Below are 25997 nucleotides of genomic sequence, written 5' to 3'. Positions count from 1 at the left end.
GTTGTTTTACATCCGAGCTGTCAAAATTCATTCTTGAGTCCCTCCCGTCCCAGGATTGTGCTGAGTTTTGCAGAGAGGATCAGAGAGATTGTTAAATAAATTCCCTGCTCTCTTAAATTATGTGACAGCGGCGGCTAGTGCAAAAGAGGCTGGGGTGCCTGGGTGGCTCACTTAATCGTCCGACTTCAGCTCAGGTCATGATCTCACGCCTCACGAGTTCGAGCCCCACGTCCGGCTCTGTGCTGACAGCCTGGATCCTGCTTTGGATTCTGTGTCTCTCCCTGTCTGTCTCTGCCCCTCCCCTGCTTGTGCTCTGTCTCTCTGTCTCTCAAAAATAAGTAAACATTAAAATAAAAAAAAAAAAGGTTGGGATTAATGATAACAGAGAAGGTACTCTGCAACGGGCAGGCTTGGGCAGTGTAGGGTTTAGGAAAGAAGACAGGAAGAGGTGTGTGAAGGCAGAACAGGTGGAGACTCGGGTCGTTGGCTCAGGGGCTTGTGGGGAGGGTTCGGTTTTCTCCTCACCTGGCCTCACGGGCTTCCCCAGGAACCCGTAAAGTGTCAGGGTCCAGCTGTTGCCCAGAGCATCCGACTTCGAACAATTTCAGAAATGTGGCGAGGAAATTCACGTCCGTAAAGTAAATGGGGAAGTGGCTTCCTTTGGTGTGTTTCAGCTTGTCTATTCAGAATTAATTGGGCACAGTGAATCACAGAAGAATGGCTGTCTTCATCCTTCTTTTGGGGGGGGGTGGGGGGACTTGGCAAAGAAGGCTGATATGGACAGGCAATAATTAAATCGCCCCGGATAGTGTCTGATATCATTGAGACCAAGAACTTGTGAGCATGTGCCACAAAGCACTGTCTCTCAGAAGGGATCCCCTGAGTCTGAGCCCTTTATTTTTTTATCACAATACAAGAAATAATATCTTCGTTAGAATTTTTTAAAACCCACCAAAACAGCTAAGTAAGAGTAGACAAATAGGTTGCAAGAAAGAAAAAAAGAAAAAAAAGATCCCTTTCTTGCCCAGCAGCTTTGAAAGGCAAAATTTTGCAGCCTCAATTTCTCATTCCTTTTGTGAAGTTGAAAGACAACGGGATGGCAATATTTTATATAGAATTAACGTGGGGAAAAAAACCAGGGTTTTTACCTTTGCTTATTAAAAACGAAACTTTTTTTTTTTAATTTTTTTTTTCAATGTTTATTTTGGGACAGAGAGAGACAGAGCATGAACAGGGGAGGGGCAGAGAGAGAGGGAGACACAGAATCGGAAACAGGCTCCAGGCTCTGAGCCATCAGCCCAGAGCCTGACGCGGGGCTCGAACTCACGGACCGCGAGATCGTGACCTGGCTGAAGTCGGACGCTTAACCGACTGCGCCACCCAGGCGCCCCAAAAATGAAACTTTTTAAAGTCTCATCTTTATGCTTTTCAAAAGACTGACTGATGAGAAAGAGGCAATTCAGAAAATGCCAAAAGCATGAGAGGTAGGTAATTGCAAAATGTTAAGCAGGTTTCGCGTTCTGTATTTTTTGGATCCATAGTGTTAATGGAGCATGTAAGCCAGTTCTTCGACTCTCTCCTTAGTGTTCTCACAGGACATTGAACTTCTTTTAGGGCTTTTATCACACTCTGCTAATCTCACTGCTGTCTCCCCCTGTCCTGGCCCGACTTCTGCACCGAGGGCTCTTCTCTCTGTGTTTGCTCTTTGTTCGGGAGTACCTTGGGTGTTTTCAGTATCTTGATTGTACTTGATAACTTGCCCAGGAATCTGCCCCAGGGATTGTTGTAGAAGAACATCACAAAAGAACATGCTGTACAGCCATTGACAATTTTCTTTGTGTGTGTGTGGGGGGGGGGCGGGGAGTTGCATTGTCTTTACAACAGATAAAAATAGTTCCTGTAATTTGAAAATGTATAGTTACATAAATATATCATGACTTTTCACCTATAAACAAAAAAAGAATTGATTTCGTAGTATTTATGGGGTGATTGGAATTGTGCAAGTTTTTATTTTAAATAAACATTTGAAAAGCGATCCACAAAACGGTTTTGTTTGATGACTGTATCTCAAATGTCTTCCTTCTCCCATGTACACCCTATCATATTTCAACCATTTATTTTTCTTCTGGCACTTTTCATAATTTAAAATTATCTCCTGTGTATATAAATATTATATGTTCATTATTTATGTAAATAATATTGTATAAATAATCAATATATATTATTTACATATATAATCATATATTAATCATTTAGATAAAATCAAGGTCTTAATGGCTTGGACAGCAGATACTTGCCTCTTAAAATGATAGAGGTACGTATAATTAGTTAGTCATAAGTTCGTTTGGTTCAGGTATAGAAGTTCTTACCGAAGCCCAGAATAACGGTTTAATTATTGTAGGTCTAACAATTTTCGGGATGGTCTAACAGTTTTATGGGGACTTTAAATAATATTTTCCATTTTACTTTCCATTATCCTTTATCTCTGATACAACAGTTCTTTCTCCATCCGTAATTTACTTATGTGGCACATTTTATAGAACGCCCACCCTACACCAGCTCCTAGGGATACAAGATCCTCGTCCTGTAGAAGCTGACTGTCTTAAGAAGAGAGTCAAATGGGCCAGGATGGTCCAGGTTCTGAGTGACGTGATGAGAGTCAACCCCAGGAGCAATGGTAGGGATAGCCAGCCCACAGTTAGGGTTTCAAGCAAGAGACTTCTAAGTTGAGACCAAAGAAGTAAGAATTAGCAGTTGGCGGAGCTCATAGCGTGTGAGGAGGTGTGAAATGGGGGGGAAGCTTGGGGGGAAGAGAGAAAAGGGGTACCAGGGTAGAGGAAGTACCCTATTGAGAGGGTCTGGAGCACTCCAGAGAAATGGGCATAGCTTTTAATGGGAGGAGTGTAGATTTTTGAAGTAGAGATTGGTGCAAAATGTAGCTGGGAATGTGGGCAGGACCCAAGATAGGAGGGAGTTTACAATGTGATTGCTGTGTCTGGAAGACAGAGGAAATCCCTGGAGGGTTGAAAACAGAGGTGGGACATGGCTGAACGTAGGGTACATGGATGATTTGACATACTTATGCGTTAAGAACAGTCATCCATTCTACACTGGCTTCTCTGATTCGAAAGTTGAAATAGGGTAGGGAGTGGGCGTGGCCTAGAGCAAAGCCATCCCTATTTTTAAAAGATCCCCTTGAAGTTCACAACTTCATGGCAAAACGAATGGCTTCAGTAACACCTTATACAGTAAGAGCCAAGTCAAAAGATATTTCCATCCTCCATCACACCTTCATATTTTTGTTCTTTCCTCCGCCTCACTTTCCCATCCTAGAACAACAAGGTCACGCTTTTCCGCCAGCTGCAGCAGATGACCTATAGCCTGATTGAGTGGCGGTCCCAGATCCTGTCTGGAACGCTCCCCAAGGATGAACTGGCAGAGCTCAAGAAGAAGGTCACAGCCAAAATTGATCACGGGAACAGGTAAACGAGGGATGAGTTCACTGAGGACTTGGAAAGAGATGGGCGCATTCATGCTAAGGCCATACCTTGCCATCAACTTTTGATCTCGGAGTTGTCGAAGAATAGTGCTTCCTGCCCTCTTTTTCGCGTTGGAAGGCATTTAATTTTGTTGGAAAAATTTGGCAGTCCCTTCTTAGGCCAGACCCTGCGCTTGGATGTGTGTCAGGGAGATGACAGATGATCAGGGAAGAGGAGACCTCCCTGCCAAACAGACGGAAAGAGACAGCACATCGGAAGTCACATTTTCTGAGGCCTGGGACCGTATCAACTTTTATTCGAACAGTGGATTTTAAATCCGCATCAGACTCATTCTGTTTTTCCCCATGCTCCCTAACTGGGACTGTTGTTTGCAGTGTATGAAAACCAAATTTACAAGAAGAGTAAACCATATTTTTAGCCTGTTGATTAGGTCTCCAGTAACCTCCAAAGAGTTTATCACTTCGTTAATCTTCCGATTAGCTCAGGCAGATACATAGGTTCCAGACATTACTGACCTTAAGAAAGTGAGAAAGCCGACAATTCATGAGTTCATGTGGTCTGGGGTTCATTCTCCTGACCAGCTTGTTTTACAAGACAGGGGTGGTTCCTTCATTAGTTTTGTTGATGATCTCTTTGCCTTTTAGTTTCATTTTCTACATTTCTTCAGCTTGTGCATACATGATTTTTCTCCCCTCCCCTATTACCCGACTTCTCCAACCTCAGGACTCTTGGATCTACTTCTGAGACCTGTTAAAATACAGCTCATTATCCTATTTACTTAACTGTTACAGGCTCAGACAGCTGTATTCAGAAATAGCTGGGGTCAACAGAGCCTACAGGATTCAGGTTCAATCATTATTTGAAATCTCCTGTGTACCCTTCACATATATTACTTGATTCTAGCCCATTTTATGGTTAAAAAAAAAAAATAGACCAAATGAGCGTAAGTGATTTACTTCCAAGTTACATAGGTCATAAGTGGGAAAGGCTAAATTTGAGCCCCAAACACACGATTCCATGTTTAAAAAAAAATTTCTTTAACGTTTATTTATTTTTGAGACAGAGAGAGACAGAGCATGAATGGGGGAGGGTCAGAGAGAGAGGGAGACACAGAATCTGAAACAGGCTCCAGGCTCTGAGCGGTCAGCACAGAGCGCGACGCGGGGCTCGAACTCACGGACCGCGAGATCATGACCTGAGCCGAAGTCGGACACTTAGCCGACTGAGCCACCCAGGCGCCCCACGATTCCATGTTTAAAGCTCCCAAGAACGCACTGCTCTCTTGTCACTTGTCCATTCGCAGGACTGTAACCACAGGGGTTGTATTGCTAGTCATGTCCTGGGGGCATTTTTTCAAAAACAGCTACGGTGGGGGGCGCCTGGGTGGCGCAGTCCGTTAAGCGTCCGACTTCAGCCAGGTCACGATCTCGCGGTCCGTGAGTTCGAGCCCCGCATCAGGCTCTGGGCTGATGGCTCAGAGCCTGGAGCCTGTTTCCGATTCTGTGTCTCCCTCTCTCTCTGTCCCTCCCCCGTTCATGCTCTGTCTCTCTCTGTCCCAAAAATAAAATAAACGTTGAAAAAAAAATTAAAAAAAAAAAAAAAAACAGCTACGGTGGGATAAGTCGGGTCCCTCCTTGCACCTCTGCTGCCTCTGTATTTTTGAGTCTTGTGTGACTTGGGCCTAGAGGACTCTGATCATCAGCGTAGAATGTTAATGTCCCACAAACAGTTGAACACGCCTGCCTTCCCATTCCAGCCTTGAGTAGCAGTTCAAGAGATCAAGCCGCTTTGTCAGTGCCTCCGTGCTTAGTCTCTGAGCGGCTACCAAGACCCATGGCTCATGCATCTGGGTGGCCTGTGGGTTTGGCTGCCGTGGAGAGGAACCTGCCAGATTCAATCAGTTGATGGAGATGCTGTAAAACAGGGGGGAGGGTAATTAGACATGTTTGCTTTCTTCCCAAAGACTTGGCACATCTCACGGTGATCCCTCAGCTCTCTTGCTCTTTGAACATCCCTTCTCCCAAATTGCTGGTGCCTGGAATGTTCGCCGGGCATTCGGATAGCAGGATCTTGTTTCCACCACAGTCCCCAGCGTCTTGGAGCTGAGCAAAATGTTTCCTACTCCTGTGTGCCCATCGGGCATAAGAGCCTTGGTAGGGATTGTGCCGTGCGCAGACCGCACAGCTCTTAACGTTGTCTGTATAACACGCAGAGCTACAACTTAACATAGCCAGGCGTGTTTTTGAGGCAATTGCTGTGGAAGAGCTGCTATTTGCCAGAAGTGCGCCAGAGTTTGTCAGAAGTATATCTGGTATGTAACTAGACATACCACTGTTAACGTGCTTTCCATGTTATCTCATTAAATTCTCCCCAGTGGTACTGAAGGGTGGGCAGTATTTACAGATGAGGAAGGCAGGGCTTCACAAAAGTAAGTAAGTTACCTGGAGTCATCTGTTAAAGCCAAGACTCCAATCCTGATGTAAGTGACGTTGGAGCCCGTGCTCAGAGATAGGTTATGAGATTCCAGCAGCCGAGACCTACTTCATTGATCTCCTTTAAGGCAGTCTTTTTTTTTTTTTTTTTTAATCTTTATTTTGGAGAGAGAGAGAAAGAGAGAGCGCAAGCAGGGGAGGAACAGAGAGAGAAGGAGACACAGAATGTGAAGCAGGATCCAGGCTCTGAGCTGTCAGCACAGAGCCCGATGTGAGGGAGGCTTGAACTCGTGAACTGTGAGATCAAGACCTGAGCCAAAGTCAGACACTTAACCGACTGAGCCACCCAGGCACCCCAAGACAAGTCTTGAATTAAGGATTGTCCTCAACACTGAACTTTTTTTTTTTTTAATGTTTTATTTTTAAGAGAGAGCAACAGAGCTTGAGCGGGGGAGGGGCAGAGAGGGAAGAGGAGACACAATTGGAAGCAGACTCCAGGCTCTGAACAGTTAGCACAAAGCCCTATGCAGGGCTCAAACCCACGAACTGGGAGATCATGGCCTGAGCTGAAGTCGGATGCTTAACCTGAGCCACCCAGGCGCCCCTCAACACTAAACTTTTAGGGAAATCCGGCAAAGCCCCCAGATATTTGTGCATCGGTCCATCATTGTTCCTGTGCCAAACAATAGGAGATTAGGGAAAGAGACATTGGTCAGAGGGATCTGGTCAAAATCAGTGCCACTGTTGCTTTTCCTTTTGAGGTTCCGTGGAACAAATTACTTTGCGTATCATTCTGTGAGTTTGGTTGACATTACCATAAGCATTCCATCTCTTGTTATGTGGAGAGGAGGCAGAAATTGAAGGGCGAAAAGCCAAGGGAGCAGTTCTTGACTTGGTAGCATCCAAACTTTCTAACTATCGGTCCTCTGGGTTCTTTCCTGGGCTCTCCAGGAACGAGTCTGTTCTAAATGAGGAGAACCCACTGATCACTCCTTTCTTTCTAGAATGCTGGGATTAGATCTGGTGGTGAGAGATGACAACGGGAACATCTTGGACCCAGATGAAACCAGCACCATCGCCCTCTTCAGGGCCCATGAAGTGGCCTCAAAAAGGATTGAGGAAAAGATCCAAGAAGAAAAGGTACACGTCCTCCGACGTGCAGATGAGGTTTCATTTTTGCTTTTGTTTTTGATGAAAGGGAGTCATTGACAACCAGAGGTAGAAACGTTTAGAAACTCATCCATTGCCGCGTTTGAAAAGCAAAAGAGGACAAAAAGAATGAGTCCAGGGTATACCTTCTGATATGGAAAGATCACAAAGATCTACATTAACAGACAAAGAGCAAGATGGAGAACAAGGTGTACAATATACTCATCTTTGTGTTTCAAAAAGGGATACACATACCACAGCATTTGCACATGCGTTGACTGACTCTGAAACAATAGACAAGAAGTTGATAATTAATGGTTGCCTCTAGGAAGGAGAACTGGGCGGGAGGGAGTCTTTGTACCACGTAACCTTTCGTATTTGGTGTATATAATACAATTTACAAACTAAATAAAATCATGTTCAAAAAGAAAGCGTTTGAAAGATTCGAAAGTGACAATTGGACCTTAAACACAAATTGGAAAGGTACAGAGAAAGAGAACAAGAAAAAAAAAATCCCTCATAGTATGATGGCAGAGACCCAACCATATTGATATTTTGATATGTATTCTTCCAGTCTTTCTGTTCTGTTGAGTAAAGGCTTCTCTTTACTTGGTTGGTAGTTTTGTCTCCTGACTTAGCACAGTTGTCATAATATTTAATTGTGTTCCTGGCTCCAGTGGCTCACCATGCCTGAGGGTGAAGCCTTTCCAGAGGAATCTCTTGTTTGCAATGAGAGCTCTTCCCAAAAAGAGGGGTAATGAGTCATGATTTTTGTGCCTGTGAGGTTCATTCAGAAGCCATTTGAGAGATGAGAAGTTCTTGAAGCTTCCAAGCCACAAATCGTCTTTAGGCGGCACTTAATGAATGAGGTGGGCTTAAGGCCCCCATCAGGACAGTCTTGATCATTCAAAGAATAGTGATGGTGCTTTGCTCACTCGACCGTTTAGCCACGTGCACACGATTTCTTCTCAGGTAGTGCTTCTCCCCCGGAGGGTAATTATATTCGTCCCGCATTTGTCAGCCCGTGTCTTTGCCATTGTTTGTCATTTGCTGAAACCAAGATGCTTTTCTCTCTTTCCCTCTGTGTCCAGTCGGTTCTTCAGAACCTGGACTTACGGGGCCAGTCTGTCTTCAGCGCTGTCCATACCTACGGCCTCTACGTGAACTTCAAGAACTTCGTCTGCAACATTGGGGAGGACGCCGAGTTGTTCATGGCCCTCTATGACCCGGACCAGTCCACCTTCATCAGGTAGCCGAGTCCCAGGTCATCTGCGGTTGACCTTGCAAAAAGACCCACTCTTACGTGCCACCCACCTAAGGAGCTCTTTGCTAGGTTTGGGAGGGGGAGATAGAGAAGAAGGGAGGGTCTCTAGGTGATAGAAAGTAACATCCTTTGGGCTCCTGAGCCTTTCTGTATGGCTGCTGGCACGGTGTGTGTGCTCCCTGGGTCTGAGAATCACAGGAAACTCATCAGAACATGGAGATAGGGACAGGATAAGGGAGGAATGCATCGGCAGAGCACAGAGGATTTTAAGGCACATGACACCGTAATGGTGAATGCGTGTTATCATACATGTGTCCAAATCCGTAGAACGCACAGCGCCAAGAGTGAACCCTAAGGTAAACTCGGGACTCTGCGCGGTAATGACCTATCGGTATAGGTCCGTCAATTGTGACCAATGTGCCACTGTGCTGGGGGATGCTGATAGTGGGTGAGGCTGTGCATGGGTGGGGGCAGGGCTATATGGGAACTCTGTACCTTCCACTCAACTTCGTTGTCAACCTAAAACTCCTCTAAAAAATAAAGGCTGTTTAAAGAAAAAAAAAAAAAAAGCGCTTTTTAAAAAGACCGTAGAGAATAATAGGCTTTGTTTGACCCTGCAGTCACCCTGCTACTTGGCTGAGCAGCTAAGAAAACCGATTTGGTTTTTGACTAGATGGTTAAAAGTAGTTACTGACAAATCGTTCATTTCTGCAGTAGAAATTTTATCTGAGTGGGGTGGCGTGAGTTCCAGGGGATGGATCAGGAATGAATATTTTGAAATTATATTCCTGATTCTGCAATGCGGAAACCGTCATACGAAGAATTTGAGTTGGAAGAAAGACCCCAGACAGCGTCTGGGAGAACGTGCTGTCTGTCTGTGCCCGTCCTGAGAAGCGTCTGTCTCGGGTCCACCCTGGGTGTGCCTCTGAGCGCTGGGCTGTGGCACTCGCCCTTGTCCAAAGCCAGGGGACCAGGGAGTGGCCACCTGTACGCTATACTCACACTTGCCCGATAAATTCAACAGAGCTTGTTTGGGCCTTCCTTTCACCCTGTTAAGTCTATACCGAGGGTAGCCCCATCCCCAGTTAGCTCTTCGTTAAGGATATTTTTTTTTTCCTTCCCCAGTGAGAATTACCTAATTCGTTGGGGCAGTAACGGGATGCCCAAGGAAATAGAGAAGCTTAATAACCTTCAAGCAGTTTTTACTGTAAGTGCGACCTTAAGTTTAATAATTTTCTGTGCTTACGATGTTAGCAGATGCACATGGTAAGTATATGGAAAACATCAGAAATGAAAAGAAGACCAGAAAAATCATCATGATCCCCCTAGCAGGAATAACCGCTCATTTATTTTGCAGATATTTATCGAGCACCTATTAGATGCCAGGCACTGATCTGGGCACTGGACATGTGGCAGTAAACACATCAGAAAAAACATCCCTGGGACGCCTGGGTGGCTTAGTCAGTTAAGCTTCCGACTCTTGATTTCATCTCAGGCTGTGATCTCGCGGTTGTGAGATCCAACTCTGTGTCGGGCTCTGCGTGGAGTAGAGCCTTCTTGAGATTCTCTCTCTCTCTCTATCTCTCTCTCTCTCTCTCCCCCTCCCTCTCTCTCTCTCTCCCCCGCCCCCTCTCCCTCTCCCTCTCTCCCCCTCTCCCTCTCCCTCTCTCTCTCTCCCCCTCTGTCTCTCTCCCTCTCCCCTCTGTCCCTCCCTGCCTGTGCTCGCTTGCTCGCTCTCTCTCTCTCTCTCTCAAAAATAAATACACTTTAGAAAAAGAAAAAAAAAGAAAAAGCATCTCTGGCCTCAAGGAGCTTTTGTCCAAAAGGGGAAGACAGTAAGAAACAGTGATCACACACATGAGTAAATTGTATAGAATGTTAGGGGTCATAAGTATTTTTCAGGGGGGGGGGGGTGTTGGGAGCTTTGGGACTGGGGAAGTGATCCTTTTTAAATAGGCGGGTCAGGGCAGACCTTCCTGAGAAGGGGCCATTTGAGCAAGAACTTGAAGTTGACGAGAGTGAGCAATGCTGATGAAGAGCTTTGCAGACCGGGGTCACAGCTCCAGCAAAGGCACAATCTCTATTTTTTGGTTCGCTCCTCCTTCAGTGGCCTTTCCCCTGTATTTCTCCTCTTCTCCAAGGTAGGAGGAGCGGTGCTCTCTCTGGGTCAAGAGCGAGAAAATTTATCGGGTCATAGAGCTGAGACATGGTGACTCTTTCTCCTGGGTTAGAACTTTCTTGGGGTTCTCTCACTTTTTTATGACATCAGTGCTTGAAATGCCCCGCAGCCGCTGCCACCTGCTCTGAGAGGTGTTGGTGGGCAGGCTTCTCCAGCTCCCACTAGGCCTAAAGGGGATACGCTCTCCTTTCCTGCCTTCTTTCCTTAAGCCCATGCACATATATGTTATCTCCCTGTTCTGTTACCACTCTATGGCAGGGAAAATACAGTCTAAGGTAAAATGCCAAAGGAAGCAATAGGAAGGAGCAGTGGACCCAGGACAGTCTAGTCATTCATTCATTCATTCATTCATTCATTCATTCATTCCTTCTTATTAGTATTTATTCCTTCTGTTAACGTCTCATTTTCATGACGAGCACGGTGCGATGACCGCTCGTGAGCTGACCCACCTATATCTTTACCATCTGGTAATCAAAGACAGAAGAAGAGCTTAAACTCTTCCCGAAACCTCCCTTCCTCAATTCTAAGATATGTGGATTTTCCCCTAAAATCAAAAAGCGTTTATTGGTCAATGTGTACATTGAAAAACCATTGGGAAAATGGTGCAGTGTGCCCCATTTATGTAACTAGTCACCTGGAGTCTTTATCTTTCTATTAACAGATGCCTCACAAAACTTAGAATGGAAATTCAGGGTTGATGCCATCATTGGTATATATCCCTATTTTGGAGACCTCAGTTAACTCAATTACAGAGGATGGGTTCGGAATGATTATTTAGAAAGTAATTCTTGATTCAGTAAAGAGGCCTTGGACAGCTGTTTCATGAAAAGAATTTGAGCTGCAATTAAAATACTTCTGATGTTTAAGAGAATGAGCTATGTGGGCTCATTCACGGATTTACTCACCCATCCTTAAGAATACAAACAAGTGTAGAACACGAGCCGCAAAAAAACAGAGACGTCCACACATCTTCCATTGATCAACACACACCGAGAACTCTCCATGAATACCTCTCAAAAAGCAGATGAATAATTACAGACACCAGCACATGTAAATTTCTGTGTTATAGCTGCCTCGCAGGATTATTTGGAAGATGAAATGAAATAACACCGGCATGTGTAGATACCCAGTAAATGTCAGCGTCACGCAAGCTTTCATTTCATCTGACACTGAAGTGCAGCCTGTGTTCAGCTCTGTCCTGGCAGAATATAAAGTAGCAATGACAGGTGTCCCGATTTTTAAACACCCTGCTTAAATTGATAAACTAGAGACTTTAGACTGAACTTGATCTTCTTTTTCTCGATATGAAGTAGGAACTGAGAAATCAAAAAAAAAAAAAAACAAAACCCTTCCTTTTTGGAATACCGGGCTCCGATGCCCTGGTAGTTTTTGGGTGGGTATGGAGAAGGGAAGGCTCGTTCTCCTTTTCCAGGATTAGGAAACAGGCTCTGAATTGTAGAGTGAAAAGAGAAACAAAGGTGATGGGTGATGCCGCCTGATCTCCTCTTGCTTGGTCTCTGCCCCTTTAGGACCTCAGCAGCACAGACCTCATCCGGCCCCGCATCAGCCTCGTGTGCCAGATTGTCCGGGTGGGCCACATGGAGCTGAAGGAGGGCAAAAAGCATACCTGTGGGCTCCGAAGACCTTTTGGAGTAGCAGGTACAGAAAGTCCCAGAGACCTGTAAAGGGTGCAGCCACTGTGAAAAAAAAAACGGCACGGCAGGGCCTCTGACAATTAAGCATAGAACTTATGACCCAGGAATCCCACTTCTGGGTGTGTCTACCTGAAGGAATTGGAAGCGGAGGGTCTCAAGACATTTGTACACTTGGGTTTAGAGCAACATTATTCACAATAAGCCAAAAGGTGGAAGCAACCCCAGTGCTCATGGAGGGATAAATGGGTAAACAAAGTGTGGTACGTACATACAGTGGAATAGCGCTCAGCCTTACAAAGGAAGGAAATTCTGACCCGGGCTACGACATGGATGAACCATAGGGATGTCATATAAAGTGAAATAAGCCCGTCACACAAAAAGATAAATACGGTATGATCCTACTCATGTGAAGTAGGTCAGAATCGTAGAAACATAAAATAGAATGGGGGTTGCCAGGGGCTGGGGGGAGGGAGGGGAGATGGGGGGGGGGGGGGGAGTTGGTGTTTACTGGGGACCGAGTTTCAAGTGGGGAACACGAAAAAAACTCTGGAGATGGACGGCGTTGTCAGCACCACACGAGTGTGAATGTGCTTCCTGCCGCTAAACTGGGCTTTGAAGAGTAGTTAAGACAGCAGATCTGACGTTACGCATATTTTACCCCCACCACACACGCACACTTAAAGATAGGAGGGTGGGGAACCCCAGGGACCGTGCAAGATGAATTTGGTTGTCAATGTTAGTATCGGACACACAGCATCCACTCCCTTGGCTACCAGTTATCTTTTCTTGGGTCCTGTGTCGTCACCTAGACCTAGACCTAGACCCCGCCTCCTTTGTTTCTTCTTCAGTGCCCAGCACCATGCCTTGCACACAGTAGGACCTTAGGAAAGCCTCAGTTGTGACCACCGGTATTGCCCTGCCTGTGGGCTACGTATTGATTTTGGTCCAGTAAAACTCTCCCTGGAAAGTGGTTTGCCTGTCTGGGAGACTCACTCATCAAAGGCAACATTGTGTTGCTGACTGCTTTCAAAGAGGGTCCTTGGCTTAAATCAAACCCCGCAACCTTCCAAGAGGCCCTGCGTTTTCTTCTGTAGTTTGTTAAATGGAGGAAATACATTCCTGGTCGTACGTGGACGTTTTGCTCCCTGAGACGTTTTGAAAGCTGTCGATGAAATGCCGTAATTCTCCTGGAACAAATGTCCAGAAAATGCTACCAGGATTGACCTGGTGGGTTTATGGATAACGAGGCGGCCTCTGTATCCCATGAGACTGGATGTCGTCATCTCTTGACCAGCCTTGCGCTGCACCTGCTGTCAGGGTCTGCTGGTCTGTGAAGAGGGCACAGCATTACTCCTGATAGAGAGTTAAAGTGAAATCTGAGAAAAGGCAAGGAGCCCTGGCCTAGCACTATTTAGCCATCTAGATGACAATCTACCGAACTAAGGATTTAAGGCATGTTCGAGGTCATTGTCGTTCCAAATGGGCCACAGAGACTTGAAAATCAAGCTTGAGGCTTTTGCTTGCTTTTCTGTTTCAGGGTGTGTGTGTGTGTGTGTGTGTGTGTGTGTGTGTGCGCGCGCGCACGTAAATGTAAGGCGAGAACAGTAGTAATTTACTCTGAGACTCGATGCCAAGAGGTTTGGGATAACTATGTGATGGCCTTGACAAAGAACTGCCTCTGGAAGGGGGTGTGCCAGACACAGATTTTTCAGTATTTTTTTTGTGTGTACAGTGTTTGCAGGGGTCTGTTAAGGACTGACAGCAAGTTGATGGCATGGCCCGCTTTTACCGCAGCCTTTCACCAATACTATTATTTCCCAAGCCTAACACATTGTCATTCAGGTTGCTTTGAGAAGGCGTTTCCTTCCTTATCCCTCGTTTTTCAAATGAGAAAGGTCTCGTATCTCAGTACTTCTCTTAATCTCCAAACAGGTTATCTGGGGAGTGGATTGTGAGCGTGTGCTTTATGGCCAGATTGTAATCCATTAACCAAGGGATCGCCTCTTGGCTTCGGCCTGCCTGGTTTGAGCAGCTGTAGAGTGGTCCACTCATCACTTCTCCGGGCAGCAAGGTTTTGCTAGCTTAAGTGATTTGGCCAGGTAGTAATCGCAGTTGGGTTCATACCCTGGCTTTACCGCTTAAGACTTCTGACCTAGGGCAAGTTACGTACCTTTCCTGTGCTCGGTTTCCTCATCTCTTGAAGTAGGGGCATAAAGTATCTGCGTAAATAAGAAAATATATACAATAGGCTTGGAACAGTGCTTTATTGGTTACTCTGCTTGTGCACAAAGAAGCAAATCACCGTATGATCTTCTGTTCTATGCTGCTGGTGCCCTTGGCTTCCCTTTGTTTACATGGAAACCAGGTGCGACCACGTCAAGGCCAAGAGACAGGTGACCACTTCAAGTCATGAGTTTCTCAGGTCTTCATTCGGTTGACACTCCTGACGACAATCTGTGTTCCCCGTGTCTGGGAATTCAGGCTTACCAACAAGTAATCCACCGGTTTAAATTTCTCCAGAACTGAGCGCTGGGTCTCATAGAAATTTCAAAAGCGGGTAATCTGCAGGATTGAGTGGAGCAAATCTAAACGCCTGCATGAGCTCCTGATGAATGGATTGTTCTGCAGGGTGGGTGCTGGGAATGATCGTTGGCAAAGACAGAAGTGTCCCTGCTCGCTCGCGCTCTCTCTCTCTCTCTCTCTCTCTCTCTCTCGTGGCCTATGTTTGCAGATACTGTAATTTTCCATTGTAACGTACTGAAGCCTGAAGCAATTAAGTTCTTTAATTAAGTTTTATCTTTTTCCTAGTGATGGATATTACTGATATTATACATGGGAAGGTGGATGATGAAGAAAAGCAGCATTTTATCCCCTTTCAGCAGTAAGTACTGTGGCATTTATCCCGGGTGACTTGAGACCTGGAATAGTTCTTTGAATGATCTGTTAACACACAAGCAGGTGCTAGGAACCATTGCTCAGTTACAAAAGCAAAAGTCTCAAGCTGGGAGATTGCGAGATAGAAGCTGACAGAAGACTTTATTCAAGGTCTTTTATGTTGGGGTCACACGTAAGAGGGTAAACCTAACTTTCCCGATTCTGCAGACAAGACCTTTGGAATATAAGGGGCAAATCTCTATCTGCTCTAGAAACCCGAGAATGGTGCCATTTAAGCGTCAGGAAGGCCGAAGTATATTTGTACTTTGTCGTGTGGGACGAGTGTCATGGAATACAAGGCATCATGTAGGACAGCACGGGGCTTCTCTTGAGGTTTTGTCAGTGCAGAGCATGGTCTGGTAGGTGTGGAGGCTGCATCTGACAAGCTTCTGGCTGCTTCTACCAGGCTGGAGACCAGGAGGGTGAAAGGCTGCCCAACGCCTGGGCTCCTGCTGGCGAGGGAGAGCCAGCCTGGGAGTACATGGAAGGATTCCCTGGAGAGCTCTACTGAGGCCTCCAGACCGAGCTTCAGGAGCCGGAGCCCTGGGTGGGCCACTGGGGAGCTGTTGGTCAGCAAAGGTCAACCCCCATCCATGACTCCAAAGAAGTGTATCTGCGGACACCATTCCCGGCTCTATCAGTCGTGGCTGCCTTGCCCAGGTGCGGGCAGTGGTGGCCTGAATGAGGCCACGGACGATGCTGGAACTGACCCCTAACAGGGCAGTCATGTCAGTGAGGGAAGGTGACTGTCTCAGCCAGCCTACAGCTGCCAGAGCAGGTCAGCGGAACAACTGAGAATTCTGGAAACCAGCCCAAAGACGTTTGAGTTAATATATGATTTAAAAAAAAAATAATAGTGCAGATCCATGGAGAAGTATGAACTACGCAGAAAGGAATTGTTTGACAAAATTAGCTCACCATTTATTGAACTGAAGTCAGAACCTTGTCTCACATCTTGTGCCGGATGATTAAACTTATAAGTGTAAGAACTCAAATCTCAAAATATACAGGGAAATAGAAGTTTTATGTAATAGTGCCTTTTAGGAATCAGACTCCAGAGATTTGACCCCCCAAAAAAAATTTGATAGGTTAAACCACCCCCAAATTTTAAATAACTTATATACAGAATAACATTTAGTAAAATCTTTGCAATGTGTATGAAAAAGAATGAGTATTGTTAATATATAAAGAATTAATGGTAGTAATTCATAAGGATATCAACAGAAAAGAATATATGTGTGTATATATAGACACACACAAATATATACACATACACACATAGAAAGAAACGGCTTATAAATTCCTGGAGAATCAATGAAATGCAAAATAAACAAGGAGGTTTAGTACTGGGTTTGATCGAGTTTTAAAAATATATATAATATCCAGAGTTTGGGTGTAAGGAGATACACAGTACTTATAAGAACATAAAGGGGCGCCTGGGTGGCTTGGTCGGTTAAGCGTCTGACTTTGGCTCAGGTCATGATTTTGTGGTTTGTGAGTTCGAGCCCCGCATCGGGCTCTGTGCTGACAGCTCAGAGCCTGGAGCCTGTTTCAGATTCTGTGTCTCCCTCTCTCTCTGCCCCTCCCCTGTGCATGCTCTGTCTCTCTCTGTCTCAAAAATAAACGTTACAAAAAAAAAAAAGTTAAAAAAAAAAAAAGAACATAAATTGTTACAGTGCATTAAAAGCCTCAAAATTTAGGTATTTCAAAGAATATACTCCATGATTAACAGTGGTTATTTCTGTTGAGTTAACCAAAGGTGATTTTGTCCCATTTGTGTTTAACTCTGTGCTTCTCTTTTTTCCCACAAAAATTACGTATTGTATGTAATTTTATTTAAAGTATAAAAATCTTTATCTTTCAGTTTAAGGCCCACCACTTTGGACCAGTTTCTAAATATAACAGTACCAATAGCTCATGCTAAGTAGCACCTCCTTCATCCAGAGGCTGCTATTAATACTTTTTAAAACATGCACTTATCTAGTATCTTACCACATATATACTGACGCTCCAAGAATGTGGTGAGGTGGATACTTTATGTAGCTTCATGCTAATATGAATTATGAGCTAACTTTCAAATTCATGAATGCTGATCCCACGATAATTATATACACATGTGTTCGAGTATATTAAATAATATACTAAATGTAATAAATATTCAAATATAATTTTTATTAATACATTAAGTGTATTAATATGTCAAATATATGAATATACCTTAAACATTAATGAGTAAATGTTAAATAATATATAGAAAAAATATGAATATATATTTGAATATATTAAAACACGTATTTTACTTATGATAAATATAAACAACTCGCATGTCCACAGATGTTCCTGTTATATCCACCCATATGTAGATATGACGTATTTACAAAGGTTACCACGTATCACTGTTATATATGCATTATGTCTTATGTGCGTGTTATATATGAGTATATACATTACATAATAGCAGCATGTATGCACGTGAAAGTTATTCTGTATGTTTGTATCACTTCTGAGGTGGGTTTCTTCCTCTGGTTATGTGCCTCCCTGCCTAATTTCTGAGCCAGCTCCCATCCGGGAGCCACGTTGAAACAGTGAGCCCTGAAATGGCCTTCACTGTATAATAATATGCACTTTGAGTTTCTGAGGAACCCAGACCTAATTTGATTACCACTCATTGTGCAGTCAGCAGCCACTGTAAAGCATTCCGTGATGCAAATCACAATCTCTGGTGCTTGAACTCCTAAGATTTATGGCAAATGCTTTCATAACTTATCTCAAGAGCTTTATAGCATGGTATATTAGGGGAGTCTCCTATATGTCTTCTGCCAGTTCATCAAAGAGAAAGCCCTTTGAAAGCACCCACGCAGATCATAGCCACCTCGCTTTTCAGTGAGATACTGCTGTATGTTTCCCTGCGACTATCAGGGTCCAGAACAGAGCCCCGCAGAGAACGCTGGCCTGCGTGTGGGCAAGAGAAGAAAACCACAGCAGAGAGAGAGACTCTTGTACTGCACCGGGCTGACCTGTAGTTCCTGAGAGTGCCCGGGCTGTCAGGAGGGGCTGGATTTGGCTCTTGGATCACCCTGTACGAGCCGCAGCCCGATGGGATCATTAAAATGAAACTTGTTTGCTGCTGGCTGTGCCACTGTAACTCCAAATATAGTTTGTCATCACATGAGAATCTGAGAACATTCTCCAAAAGCTGCTGCGTGCATACTGCTCCTGTATGTCAAGTGTTGGCACCAGAGGGAGGCCTCGGGAGGCATATGATCTTGGCCCATCTCCTCACAGATGAGGAGACTGAGGCCCAGTTAGATGGAACCAGACCTGGAGGCCAGGTCTCCTGCCTCGTCCCCGTTTCTTCGATTCCATTACATCAGCCTCTCCCAGCTCAGAAAGAGCATTAGGCATTGCCTCTGATTTTGTTAACATTTGCCCATCAGTTTGGTTTTGTTGTTGTTGTTGTTCTTGGGGGATTTGTTTTTCCTTTTTCTTTTTTTTTTTTTTTTTTAATTTTTTTTTTCAACGTTTATTTATTTTTGGGACAGAGAGAGACAGAGCATGAACAGGGGAGGGGCAGAGAGAGAGGGAGACACAGAATCGGAAACAGGCTCCAGGCTCTGAGCCATCAGCCCAGAGCCTGACGCGGGGCTCGAACTCACGGACCGCGAGATCGTGACCTGGCTGAAGTCGGACGCTTAACCGACTGCACCACCCAGGCGCCCCTGTTTTTCCTTTTTCCACTGGGGGCCTGTCTTAGGCACCAACGTCATCTTGGAAATGACCAAGCTGGGCACCCAAAGGAAAAATACAGGAAAGAAAGAGTCTTCAAGTTAGGTATGTCCAATGTTTATAGCTGCAGATTGTTCCCATAGGACCCACCGTATCTGAAGCTGTTGCTACAGAAACTTCCGCTTTTTACCTAACCTCTCATTTCTGACTTTCCCAGAATTGCAATGGAAACCTATATCCGGCAGAGGCAGCTAATCATGTCGCCCCTGATAACATCCCATGTGATTGGGGAGAATGAGCCACTCACTTCAGTCTTGAACAAAGTGATAGCAGCGAAGGAAGTGAATCACAAAGGACAAGGTACAGCAGCCCTACGTACTAAGCTGGGAGTGGGCATTCAAGTTGAGCCCTTGGACTCCTGCCTTTTTGCGCTATCTTTCTCTGATACCAAACAGCCCCTGCTGGGTGGGGATCGCTCACCTCAGCTTCCTGGTAAAGGCTTTTAACACTGAAGAGCACAGAGGATGCATCCAGCGCCGAATTGGATCACAGCTATATTTTGTAAATTGTGTGAAACAAATTTTTATCCCGTGAGTCTTCGCTCAGTTTTGTCTGCCCCACAATCCTAATGCTGACTCTAAGGTAAATGCACAAAGTGAAGGAGGTTTGGGGAAAATTATGTTCCACCCTGTGAATGTTTATCCTGTTACATTAGCTAAAAAGTAAGAGGGAAGAGACCAAAGTAATACAAATGAATAGATAATAATATGGAATAACGGGCTAGCTAGCCAAACATTTGATTGTTTTTAGTGCTTCCATTTATCATTCTGTTGACACAGTTTTAGCTAAGAAATTCTCCTGGAAACTGCATTTTAAATTCAAATAATAAGAAAAACTAGTTAAAATTTTCAATTTCAAATACCAAGATGGAGATGATTTGGGGATAATTTTGAAGATGGGGTACTTTTTTTTTTTTTTAACCACCTGTCAGACTGTCTTCTGAAACGGAGGCAGTCAGGAAACACACTAATCATTATTTTCAGCGTATTTAGTTTTCCATGTATTCACAGTTGTTCTGGGTAGGAAAGACATGTGAGGAATCATTAAGGAATCTGAAAACAAGTAACAAAATATATTTCTGTTGTTTCGGAACTCATCAGTGGCTGTTAATTAGCACAGTGCCTGCTGTGTGACCCGATATTTACAAATCTGTACCTGTTTGAAAGGTGAAAAGTAAACTTCCATAGTTCTCTTGCATTTAAACAAAAAATTACTTGGCGCACCTGGATGGCTTAGTTGGTTAGGAATCCAACTCTTGATTTCGACTCAGGTCATGATCTTGCAGTTGTGAGATCGAGCCCTGGTCCGGACTCTGCGCTAACAGCACAGAACCTGCCTGGGATACTTTCTCTCTCCCTCTGCCCCTCTCCCCCAGTCATGCTCTCTTTCTCTAAAATTAAGAAAAAAAAAAAAAATTAAAAGTGAATTACGCAGGCTTCCCTACGTTTTTTTGAGTTTTCCTTCTCAATTTTTATGAAGATAACAATGTCTCTCTTTTATTTTTTTTTTAACATTTTATTTATTTTTGAGGGACAGAGAGAGAGACAGAGTGTGAGCAGGGGAGGGGCAGAGAGAGAGGAAGACCTAGAATCCCAAGCAGGCTCCAGGCTCTGAGCTGTCAGCCCAGACCCCGACGCAGGGCTCGAACCCACAAACCGTGAGATCATGACCTGAGCCGAAATCAAGAGTTGGGCGCTTGGGGCACCTGGGTGGCTCAGTCAGTTAAGCATCCAACTCTTGATTTGGGTTCAGGTCATGATCCCATGGTTCACGGGTTTGGGCCCTGCATCGGGCTCTGCGCTGACAATGCAGAGTCCGCTTGGGATTTTCTCTGTCTCTCTCTCTCTCTCTCTCTCTCTCTCTCTCTCTGCCCCTTCACTTCCCCCTCTCTTGAAATAAATAAATAAACCTTAAAAAATTAAAAAGAGTTGGGGGCTTAACTGCCTGAGCCACCCAGGCACCCCTCGCTTCTTTATAAATACCAAAACTTTCCATTTCTATATAGATTGTTTTGTTCTGTATGATTTCTTCATTTGTCTCTATTCTTAGAAAAGAGGTTCATTTTACTTCCTTAATATATTAGGAATTTAGTTTAATGAAAATGGGAGGTAGCAGATTTGTTTGATTCTCTTTTAAGTGGAAGTGAATTATTCCAGCATATTTATAAAATTGTTGCTTCTTTTTTTCAGGATTTTTATGCATCTTTACTATATATACAACTACTATCTACTTTGTATATATATACACTATATATATACTGTATATTTTAGTACTTAATCTAATTGTTTCCAGTGATTTAAATACCTTTTCTGCCATTAATACCACACTTTACTACAGCTCTATCTGTATTTTGGTATCTGATTGGGGATATCTTTACCCGTGCTCCTTCCCCCAGAGTAAACATCTGTTCACACCTCTGTCAAATTCTCGAGGAAGTCACGTGATTTTGATGGGAGTGTCATTAAAATTATAAGTTAATGCATTTTTGCATGGGGGAGAATTTTGCAATGGGGGAGAATTTACATTTTTCTAAGAAAGTATCTGTACATTACTACGACACATGTATTTTTCTCAGCCTTTCTATGCGGGTTTATGGTACAGATCATAAAGAGCACCAAAGTTTATGCTTTATTTCTTTAAAGGGCTTTGGATATCTTTGAAGCTGTTGCCAGGTGACCTCACACAGGTTCAGAAGAATTTTTCACATCTGGTGGATAGATCAACTGCAATCGCCCGAAAAATGGGCTTTCCCGAAATAATACTTCCAGGTAAAAAGCTTTGGCTTGATTCACCTGTGCTGCCTCCTCTGTTACTTCTAACAGGACGGCGGAGGAAACATAAGATCCCACGTGACATTTCGTTACCTGCATCCAACGGTGTCGAGACAGTGGGAAATAACATATAGGGTTGCAGTACCTTGTACCAACCTACCCAGTGCACAAGCCCGAGATAATGCTTCGAAACGTAACTCGGAATTTTCTGTTCCCTCTCTTCCTTTATGTTCCACATAAGCCCCTCTGAAATTCTCCCTGACTTCCCCGTTAAGGAGAGCTAGTGAAAGCATAGGTCCTGCGCCCCCAGCGTGATCGGCTTCATCGCGTGGACCTTTCTCAGGATGACATTCAGCCTTGTGGGCTGCTTGCCAGGGAACGGCAGCGAGGTACCTGCTCAGCCCCGTCTCCGCGAGGCCCTTTGCCCCATTTGCTTAAGCTCCAATTGTGTGCTTGGCTCTCCCCGTACTTGTGGTGACGAGAATGTAAACATTCTGCGGTTTTCTTACTTGAGTTTCGTCTTTTTTGGCACCACAGATGGGTGAGATCTACATATGTGTTCTCTTGAATTCACTGACTTAAGCCATTTATTTCTGAATCTTTACAGCCATAAAGGGAAATCAGCACAAGGACCTTAATATAAGATCTTTGTATACATATCCGCATAGGTATTCTCCGCATGCTCATCTCCATTCTGCAAGAGTGTTTTGTCTTCTTGTTTTAAAAAAAAAAAGCAGCTTTGGTAATACTCTTCACTGAACGCCCTGTTACTCCTACAGCAAGAGCAAAGTCTGAAACAATGCAATGGAGTTTATTTGGGGGACAAGATGAATTTGTCTTTGAAATCTGGCTGGGAAGATTCTTGTCTCTTTTTTTTTTTTTTTTTTAACGTTTATTTATTTTTGAGACAGAGACAGAGCATGAACGGGGGGAGGGTCAGAGAGAGAGGGAGACACAGAATCCGAAACAGGATCCAGGCTCTGAACTGTCAGCATGGAGCCTGATGCGGGGCTTGAACTCACAGACTGTGAGATCATGACCTGAGCCGACGTCGGATGCTCAACCGACTGAGCCACCCAGGCGCCCCACTTGTCTCCTCTTTCTAACCAGTGGGATTGGTTCCTGACTGCCAGGGCTATAATAGACTTCGAAAAATCATCCAGGATAATGGCCACCAGACGCTGGTCTTTGGATCAAGCTCGTCAGGATCACCTGCTACAGGTTCCCAGCATTTTCCAGACTCTGATTCAGTTTGTAAGGCCTGGGCTCCCCAGGTGATCCTGGTGACCGGCCAGGGTTGAGAAACAGAGGTCTAGACCCAAGTCCCCCACCTTGCGTCTCCTCATCTCCGTTTGGACAACCCGACTCTCCCCTCCAGCTATGGCGCCCCTCTCTGCCCTCCTCTTCCCAGCCAGGTTCTTGGAAGCGGTTGCGTACTCTCTATCTCTAGTTCTGCATCTGCCGGTCACCCTTCCCCGCCCCCCCTCCCCCATCCTGTCCAGAGTGGCTGTCATTAGAGTCACCAAAGATTGCAGTGTTCCTAAACCCAGTGGATATGTTTTTAGCCTACTGATTGTCTCTGGTGTTCTTAGCGGCATGTGACATTGTCTGCCGCTCCCTGTTGAAATGTTCCACCCTTCTCGTCAGAGACCCGCACTCTCCTCTTTTTCTCCACTCCCCTTTGCTGCCTTGTCATCTTCTGTTTTGCCTTTCAATGTTAAGAGCTCCTCAGTATTTGGTCCTTATGTCCCGGATTAGTTTGCTTGGGCTGCCGCAATGAAGTACCACAGGCTGGGTGGCAAAAGCCTCAGACATGTACTGTCTCACAGCTCTGGAGGCTGCACGTCCGAGATCAAGGGGTCAGCAGGGTTGGTTTCAACCCTGAGGCCTCCCTGCTTGGCTTGGAGATGACCGTCTTCTCGCTGTGTCCCCACATGGTCGCCCCTGGGGGCTCTGTGTTGTGTGCTGATCTCATCAGGACACAGGTCCTGTTGGATTAGTGCCCACCATGTGACCTCTTTTTACCTTAATCACCTCTTTAAGGGGCTGACTCCAAATACAGTCACATTCGGAGGTGCTAGAGGCGAGGGCTTCGGCATATGAGTTGAGGGGGAGCAGTTCAGTCCGTGACAGGTATCTTTTCCTTCTATGGCTCCTACCCGGCTGGATCACTCTCCTCTCTTTAACTGGCTAGTTCTTCCTCACAGTCCCCACTTGGGACTTGCAATCGTTTGCATGTAGACTGGCTCTTCTGTTGTGTTTTATCCAAGAAATTGGCAGCCTCATCCACCCAGTTGCGCCAACGAGAAGCCTGAGACTCTCTCTTGAACCTCCCCTTTCCTTTATGCCTCACGCAAAATTAGTGGCCAAGACTTTCCAGTCTTACCTTTGAAAGACCTCTCCAATCCACCCGCTTCTCCCTGTCTCCATTGCCACTTCCTTAGTTGTAGCTACTGCCATCAGTTCCCTGGGCCACCATATGTTTGGATAACAATCATATGTCCACTGCCTCCGGACCTTTGCACATGTTACTTGCACTTCCCTTTTACTCTCCTCCCTCCAACATCCGTTCAGAGGAAAGATTTCCACACCTTCCAGACACAGTTGGGACTTAGTGTTATACCTTCACAGAGCCTGGCCTTTTCTTTCCTCTGTAGTGATCCATTTCATCATGTGGTTATCTGATCATGCTTCTCTCCCCCACTAGACTGGAGGCTGTGTGAGAGCGAGGCTGGCTCATGGCTCACCACCGTCTCCCAAACGCTTAGCACAGCGCTTGCCACGGAGCAGGTGCCCGGTCGGTTTTTCAAATGAATAAATGAATAGCATCTCATCCGATGATACCGTAATTTATTCAGCCAGCTGTCGATTGTTGGAAATTGAGGATTTTCCAGGTTTTCACTTTTGGAAACAGCACCACCGTGAAGATCCTTACAGACTTATAAGATTTGTTTGCTCACATTCTCAATACTTTGGGATAAATATTACCAGTGAGCTTGCTTTGTCAGTTAAGGCTTTTAACACAAATTGTCAGTTTCTCTACCGACACGGTGTGCACCATGAGGATTTCAAAGTGTGAAGGATGAATTAGCCCCCATTCCTTCACCTTAACCAACTGTGGGCAATACCTTCCTTTCTTCTAAGCAGGTAAGAGATGAAAATGAAAAGCGCTCCAAATGTGCACCCCCCATTTTCTTCTAGGGCTGGAAGGTTTCATTTTTTTTTATACTGGAAGGCAGTTTAATATTAGTATAGATTTTAGACTAATTGAACAACACCTGGTCTTCCCAGTCAGAAACTTGCTACACCTTTCCTTCTACGTTTTGTTCATTCTCGGTTTTGTTCAAGCATCTCAAGAATATTTAATTTGTTTTCGCTGTGGGGGCTCTTCACTTGCTAATTAACTAATTTTTTAAAATGTTGTGCTGGGTAACCAAGAAGACGCCAAGCAGAAATTTTCCTGATAGTGGAAAAATAGTGACACTTATTGAATAATGACACTTAAAAATAATGACACTTACTAACTAATGATTTAAATGAGCGTATTCTACAGGCTTTTAGGAATAGTGTCTATCTCATCAAGAGCATTATATGGAGGGCGCCTGGGTGGCGCAGTCGGTTAAGCGTCCGACTTCAGCCAGGTCACGATCTCGCGGTCCGTGAGTTCGAGCCCCACGTCGGGCTCTGGGCTGATGGCTCAGAGCCTGGAGCCTGTTTCCGATTCTGTGTCTCCCTCTCTCTCTGCCCCTCCCCTGTTCATGCTCTGTCTCTCTCTGTCCCAAAAATAAATAAACGTTGAAAAAAAAATTAAAAAAAAAAAAAAAAAAAAAAAAAAAGAGCATTATATGGATTAAATAGATGATTGCCTAGAAGACACTCTGAACAGTGCCCAGGGACATAGTGAGCAGCCAATAAGTACTAGCCTTCCTTATGATCAGATGTGTTAAAACAACAAACTTCAAGGCATTATTGAAAAAACTACCCCGCCGTAACCTCAAAATACGTTGTGTACTTATTACTAGACAGCAGTGGTTAAGAAAGAGAACAAAGGAGGGCCATTAAAAAGAGTTCATTAAAAGAAAATGAATTAAAAAAAAAGAATTTTTAATTAATTAATTAAAAAAAATTTAAATCCACATCAGTTAACATAGTGTAATAATGGTTTCAGGAGTAGAATTTAGTGATGCATCCCTTACATACAACACCCAGTGCTCATCCCAACCCGTGCCCTCCTTGATGCCCCTCACCCATTTAGCCCCCCCAAAAAGAGTTCATTTTCAAACACGGCATTTCAAAGCCACTTTGGTAGGTATGGAAAGGTGGGATG

The 25997-nt window shown here is 44.7% G+C and overlaps 1 protein-coding gene across 5 annotated transcripts in view; it reads left to right on the top strand.

Moving 5' to 3' along the window:
- DOCK5 (dedicator of cytokinesis 5) overlaps positions 1-25997 on the top strand; it is a 220094-nt gene that overhangs the window by 98311 nt on the left and 95786 nt on the right. For all 5 annotated transcript variants that reach the window (XM_047855615.1, XM_047855618.1, XM_047855616.1 and 2 more), the window contains exons 6-13: positions 3334-3482; positions 6937-7072; positions 8173-8330; positions 9471-9552; positions 12054-12183; positions 14988-15060; positions 19057-19199; positions 21542-21667. In XM_047855615.1, the coding sequence (XP_047711571.1) occupies positions 3334-3482; positions 6937-7072; positions 8173-8330; positions 9471-9552; positions 12054-12183; positions 14988-15060; positions 19057-19199; positions 21542-21667 (997 nt within the window). The remainder of the gene's footprint in view (positions 1-3333; positions 3483-6936; positions 7073-8172; positions 8331-9470; positions 9553-12053; positions 12184-14987; positions 15061-19056; positions 19200-21541; positions 21668-25997) is intronic.

Source organism: Prionailurus viverrinus, chromosome B1 (assembly GCF_022837055.1).
Source record: "Prionailurus viverrinus isolate Anna chromosome B1, UM_Priviv_1.0, whole genome shotgun sequence".
NCBI lineage: Eukaryota > Metazoa > Chordata > Mammalia > Carnivora > Felidae > Prionailurus > Prionailurus viverrinus.
This window is presented reverse-complemented; position numbering and strand designations above follow the sequence as displayed.